A 6747-nucleotide genomic window follows, 5' to 3' on the forward strand; every position below is an offset into this window, starting at 1 on the left:
CTTCAAACTTTGGATGCAAGTTTCCTAGGAAAGCTACATATTTCAACATATACTGTAAACACAAATAAAAGCAAAGAAAAAAAGTTAACGGGGGGGGAGGGGAAGAATCACATGTCTTGGGAGAACAAACAAAACTATTTATTCTGGCATTGAGAATGATAACACCTCTCAGACCAATTTCAAGTGCCCCCAACTATGCTGGTTAAGAGTGATCAGCCCTCATTTCAATAGAGCTGCAGAGGGATTTCTCTAAAAGACTTAATTTTACCGTTTTAAAAGGCTACACTAGACTTGGAGACTCAATTTCAGGTTCCTCTGATACAGTATTTGCCCCCAAGCTAAAAACTAAGAATCAAAATGATTACTGCCCATTACGTGAGGTGCTCTACTGGAATAAAAATCAATGAGTGGCACATTTACCAGGGTTCTGGACTGCAATTCAAACCAGATAAGAAAGATATCCCTGTATTGAACGTCATTTCTTCCTTGTCCCCAATGATGCACAAAATTAAGCCCAAACAGCAAGCACTGTTTTCCTAGACATCCCAATTTAAATAAACACATGCTTGAGCACCACGGTTTTATTAGCCCTTGCTTGTTTCTATTAGGAAGTTGCATGGTTAGATTTTTTTTTTAAACAATCTGTGCCAGTGCCAACATACAAGAACAGCTGCTGGAATTCAAGAGCCATAGCCTACCAGTACAAGAGAGATTTTCAAAGTGATCAGTATTTTGTTGGTTAAACTTGACAGTGCCCAACAGCAACCAAACTTTCACAAGCTATGGTTCGGCTACCTGAGCACTCCTGCCCCCAGGTTAAGCAAGCCAGCATCAACGCTACCATCAATTTCTTAATATCGCCAATGTCCCTTTAAACTTGGGAAATGCCCCCAAAAGACATGGTTTACTATTACACTTTGTTCATATAGATGCACCAGCCACCAACTCCCATGTCCAGAGAGACTTAACTACATAATTACCTAGAAATCAGACCATTTTAACTGAAGTGAGAATTCATACGCGCAACTTTACGTTATTTTTTTTAATGAAAAAACTGGGGTCATGTTATAAAAATGAACTTCTAGGTAATCTGCATCATCTTCACAATGTTATTGAAGCGTTAAGGAAACACAAAATTCCTCTAACAGATCCCAGCTAGATTCTGCAAAACAATTTAGACTGCAACCTTTTTTGGGCAGGTACTCACTCATACATAGGGCTTGTTCAAAACATACCATAATTGGTCCCTGATTTCTGTAAGAATCCAAAGATCCCATCATAACTGCAGTGATATAGAGACTTCATGCCAATAAGAACACGTTTGTACGTGCACCCGCATGCCCCCACCCAAAACAAAGAATGGGAAAACACACAACTTGCCTTTTTGAGAAGGCTGCTCCACCAGGAGCTGCTGCCTCCTCCTTCTGGGAGGTACCATAAATTGAACTGATTGCTGTTGGACTTTTACAGACAGGGCTCTTCCTTGTTGGGCTCAAACCTGCTGAACTGTGCTCAAACGTGCCCTGATGTGAGCCTGCCTGAAACGAGGCGCCACTTTGTAGAACAGAACTCATCTGCGAAGGATTGGAGAGTGGAGGGCTGGACTTCTGTAATGGGCTTGGCCGAGGTGAACGGCGCCTCACCACAACGGACTGGAGGGGACTTTTTAGGGCAGGGCTGCGCTCTCTTGGGCTAAGATCTGGCACAGAAGCTCTCGAAACTGAGCCTGACCCATAGCTGGTCATATCCTGCCATGGTTTTGACCCCTCAGATGCCTTGACATCCTGACCACCTGCTCCAGAAAATGACTGCTCCTTCGAATCTTCACCTTGATTATCTCCTGTAGCCTGTGATGCCCGCGTGTCCTTGGATGAGGACTTTTTCTCCTTTACAGACTTTCTCTTGGAAGACTCTACACGACTGTGGTTTGAGGAAGACCGAGAAGATGAAGACCTCCTAGATCTATCAGAAGATGACTTATCGGAGTTTCTAGAATGGCTCCTAGACCTTGGTGATGGGGACCTCCGCTTTGGGGACCGAGAACGCGACCGTCCCCTGCGAGGGCTATAGGCCTGGCGATAATTTTGCCAATTGGACCTGTAATTTCCATAGCCTCCTCGGTTATACTGGCCCCACGGATAAAATCCTCTGTTCCGCCCACGGAAATAATACGGTCTCCTGTACCCTCTGTTATGACCTCTGAAATCTCGGTTCTGATAGACTCTTGGGTGGTTCCTTTCTCTATTATGAGATGGAGAATATGATCTTGAACGAGACCTAGAACTGGAAAGAGAAAAGATACAATTATTTGGAAACTTTCCCCTCAATTAAACTATTTTTATTGAAAACTGTACAGAATTAAACAGACCATATTGGACTCTCCTTTAAAAAGGTCTAAAATTATCTTTTTTGCTTGCCCCACACCCAGTCTCATTATTCTAAACATGACACTGTCTGCTTTAGTGAAAACTCTTCCCCCACACAACCAGTGACAGTACACAGTATCTGTACTACAGCTGAAGAGGACACCCACATCCGTAAGTCACTGCTGAGATCAGGACAAGAATAGCTCGGTTCCAAATGGTCTAGGGCTGATGTTGCTGATACCTGCCTTCACGAGACTAAATGGTTTCTTCTTTCAAACACCCAGCCTTCACAACTAAAGGTTACACCTAACCCTGGCTCTCCTAACAATAAGCCAGGGATGCATTTCAGACTCGAAGGGCAGCTCCTCCTGTAACAGATTTAAGTCCCTGCAGCACCAAGGAAGGGGCTGGCAGGGGAATCCTAAATGACTTCCCTTGCTAGAGACATTAAATGAATGCCAACGCTTCAAAATGAAAACAACAGCACTGAAGAGAAAGATCAAGGACAGGGCGTTTTCCATTTCTAATCTCAAAATGTATATGAATCACTGAGATTCAAAACCTTGAGCTTAGTCAAGTGAAGTAAGTTATAGAACTTCAGGAACAGCGTGCAAAATGCACGTATTGTGCCTGCAGCCTGATGCCAGGAGATGGCACTGTTTAATACTGCAAACCTCTTTTACTTTTAAGGGGAAAACAGCGTTCAGGTAGGAAGGCAGACAACATGGAAGTTAAACACACCTGAGGTTACAGATTTGAGCAGTGTTTCTTGGGGCAGACAATATACAGTTTCTCTCTCCCAAGTACAACTGGTTTCCCTTAGTTTTATCAAATATTTGAAAACCGCAATTGTTGCAGAACTATAAAGGCAGCAAGATAGCTGAGGACAGCTCAGGCTAATTCACTTTATGAATACGGGAAAGTCAGAGAGCTATGTTTACAGGGAGGTGTTTTAGTAACTTTGCACTTATTTAAAAAGTGCAGACAATGTTCCTGCTAAAACACACACAAAAGCAATTTCCACACGCTTTACTCAAGTGATGCCTATTTACTGCAAATATTTTAGGATACTTTATTAATAAAGATTAAATCGTCTCTGAAAAAGTAACTCTTATAGCAGCAATGTTTGAATCACTTATCCTAGTAGACCATACCTACTACTTTTCTCTCCTCAAAATACTTAAAAAGTACAATAAAACACCACACTTTACCACTACTCCTAAAATGTTAAAGGTCTAACTCAGCTAAAACATGTATTTTAAGTGTAGTTTTCTTTTGTCGAATTATCAAATACATTAGTGTTTAACAGGCAAGAGCTTATATTACAGCATTAGCTACACCCAACATGCATTTAGTTTAACATAAACTAATTAATGGTTTCCTGAAAGCATTTATGCTCTGTTCAAAACAAGAAAACAGTACAACTTACCTGAAACAGGCTTTCATTTGAAAGTGGTATCAACAAGATAAGAAAGATGGAAAAAACACATGCAGATGCAGGCAGTGAAAACAAACCAATTTAGAGAGGCGATCCAGAAGCACTAAGCAGAATACATAGGGCTCCTGTCCCCAAGTGACTAATTTATTTGTTACCAATTACTAGTGAGGAACCTGTTACATGCTGCTTCCAGCATGCACTCTGTCATTTTACAGAGGCACAGAACATGAACCTTTCACGCTCAGAGCTGCAGAGACTATTTACAAGAAGTCATTTTAAGATACAGTGTGAAATGCAACAGAAATATGCTAGAAATGATAATCATCTTTCAAGTCTGACAGACTCCAAAGCTAGCCCGTTAAGTTAGCAAAGATCATTCTTGCATTCTGGAGATTCCACCACTCCTATAATAGTGGGCAAAAAGAGAAAGAAACAGAGGAAGATACTCTCTCCTGCAAACGAAAACCATACAGACAAGGCTGACCAGAATCAAGCATGGCAATACAACCTGCAATACGAGTTGAGCCACTAAAACAGACTGAAACAAAATAATTCCCTCAATTTATTCTTTGATGCAATAGCGTTATTTTCTGTTCTGTGCTATGATTCTGCATTAGACCTACCTCGGTGAATACACTAAAGTCTTACAAGATGACTTGTCTACAATAACCCCTTCCATCTCAATTCTCTTTTACCAAGTTATTTACAGCGCTAAAGTTGTCCCAGAAGCAACACAAGGTTAGGGAAGATTTGTCTTTTTTGGATCAAGGAGCCTGAGTTTCCATTCATCATAGCTGCCCTGTAGCTGGTCAGATGTTCCCAAGTACAATGTATCTTTCCTAAAGCTCCAGCTTCTCTATAAAGAGCTCCGATCCGCTTGAGGCTCCACCCCATCTGGTTTTGTCCAGTCTCCCTCTCTGTTGCTTTTCTGCATCTTAAAAATCCTTTTAATAATTCAACAGTTGCAGAATTTTCAGAATACCTGTCAGGCATTTTAGACTAGTGAAAAACAGCTGAATAGCATTATACCCTGGCCAACTAGAGGGGGAAGGGTTTTTGGGTTGTTTTTTTTAAAGCAGCGCAACTGCCAAATGGTGGCTTTGCAAGATACAAAATCCTCCACTAGCAACCTAGTTGCTTGGATAACAGAAATCCATAGTTTTCTCGTTTTAAGAAATGATTTAGGCTTAAATTGATCCAATTCTGAGCAATCCCCAGGCAACAGCTATCAAGCACTCAGAGGACCTATCACCGTATCTCTTAGCAGTCAAATTAGCTCCAAATCACATTTCCTTCCTATTTTACTGTTGACGATTCCCTTACCAACTCCTACTGTCCTGCAGGTGGAAGCAGGTGGGGGAAGAGGACTTCATATCTACCTCTCTCAGAAGTAGTTTAGACTGCCACTCTGTAAAGACTCAGCTTCATTCACAGCTCTAAGAAATACATGACTTTTCCAAAAGACCCTTTTTAAACCTCTTAGCAATTAAGCTAAAAGAACAGAAAGAACAGAGAAGTTAACAGACAAGGCATTCTGCTATAGAATCTCCAAGCTATGCACCCACGTGTGTTTGTTCTGGCAGGGAACAGCCTTAAGACAACAAGACTCTCTCCGTGCTATTGGCACCTAAAATTATAGATTTCATAGACATTAGGGCTGGAAGGGACCTTGTAAGATCATCGGGTTCAGCCCCCTGCCCAAGGGGCAGAAAGTCAGCTAGGGTCAAAAGATCCCAGCAAGACAGGCATCCAAATGTCAGAGTGGAAAAAAGTGAAAAAAAAGTGATCAAAAGTAACTTTGGTCTGCCAAGAGGTTTAAAACCAAATCTGATATTTTCCAGGTCATAACAAAAACATTGCACCTTTCTTTTCCAATTATCCTGGCTCAAGAATACCTGGCAAACATCTCTTCAGTAACCACTTCAAGTCTCCAAACAAAACTTCGAAAGGTTGAACAGAGATAGATAGCCAGCAAACAAAAGGTACCATCTGACATTGCTAGATAATAGACTTCGGGCTTTTCCCTTTTAATTCATTTTATGAAGCAACTACAGAAATAGCAGAGGTTGGCTGCAAACTAAAGCAAGAATTTAAGAGAGAGATGCTGAGGTATAGTCTACTTCAGAGCTTAATAAAAGGTTTTCCTGGGAGGCCAAGCGTCACCATTTAAGCAGACAGAAGAGCCCTCTGAAGGGCACAATGAACTGTATACATTACCTGAGCCTACGTTTTCTTGATCGTGAGACAGAACGGGAGCGGGAGCGGGACTTGGAAAAGGAACGGGAACGTGATCTTGATCCAGATCTCGATCGGGAGGAGCGGGATCCAGATTTCGATTTGTTAGTTTTGGACATCTTTGAAGCTCCTCCAATCACACCTGAAGAAATGGGGATGGAAAAAAAAACCCAACAAGTAAGTGAGAGGATCCTGCCAGCTTTTTCAAGCTCTCTCCTTGGCCGTCTGGACGGCCAAACTAGTTATTATAATGAAGCTTGACAAAATTATGAACAGGACATCTGAGCAGCTGCCTGCGAGAGCAGGCAACTAGACTCTCGGGCACCAAACACACACTTCCAATCCTACGTTCCTGTGAAGAAGCATGAAGAGTTGGTAAGCTACTCTATGGAACAAGCATTGCTTTTTAAAATGTTGCTCTCCAAGTTAGGAAAAAAAAAAAAAAACAGGTAGAAGGAAGCCTCTCTGCCACGAAAACATCTTTTCCTCCTGAAAAACAAGCTTTCATTTTTTTCCCACACCATTACCAAAGAACCACTTACCACCACTTCAAAACAAGGGTAAGAGACTTTAACAAGAATTAGCCTAAAACTTGCTTTACTTTCAATTTTTAAAATAAAAGACAAAAAAGATGCTATTAATAAAAGTCTCTCCAGATACGGGTTGTAGCACTCCACAACCACGAAAGTAAGGATACAACTGAATCTC

At 41.5% G+C, this 6747-nt stretch overlaps 1 protein-coding gene across 2 annotated transcripts in view; it reads right to left on the reverse strand.

The window, feature by feature from the left end:
- Nucleotides 1-6747, reverse strand: part of THRAP3 (thyroid hormone receptor associated protein 3) — a 45778-nt gene that overhangs the window by 17791 nt on the left and 21240 nt on the right. For both annotated transcript variants that reach the window (XM_019512556.1, XM_019512557.1), the window contains exons 2-3: nucleotides 6022-6181; nucleotides 1381-2283 (exon numbers count right to left, since the gene is read on the reverse strand). In XM_019512556.1, the coding sequence (XP_019368101.1) occupies nucleotides 1381-2283; nucleotides 6022-6158 (1040 nt within the window). In that variant the 5' untranslated portion in view covers nucleotides 6159-6181. The remainder of the gene's footprint in view (nucleotides 1-1380; nucleotides 2284-6021; nucleotides 6182-6747) is intronic.

The sequence above is a fragment of the Gavialis gangeticus genome, unplaced genomic scaffold (genome assembly GCF_001723915.1).
Source record: "Gavialis gangeticus isolate Ggan-Ray unplaced genomic scaffold, GavGan_comp1, whole genome shotgun sequence".
NCBI lineage: Eukaryota > Metazoa > Chordata > Crocodylia > Gavialidae > Gavialis > Gavialis gangeticus.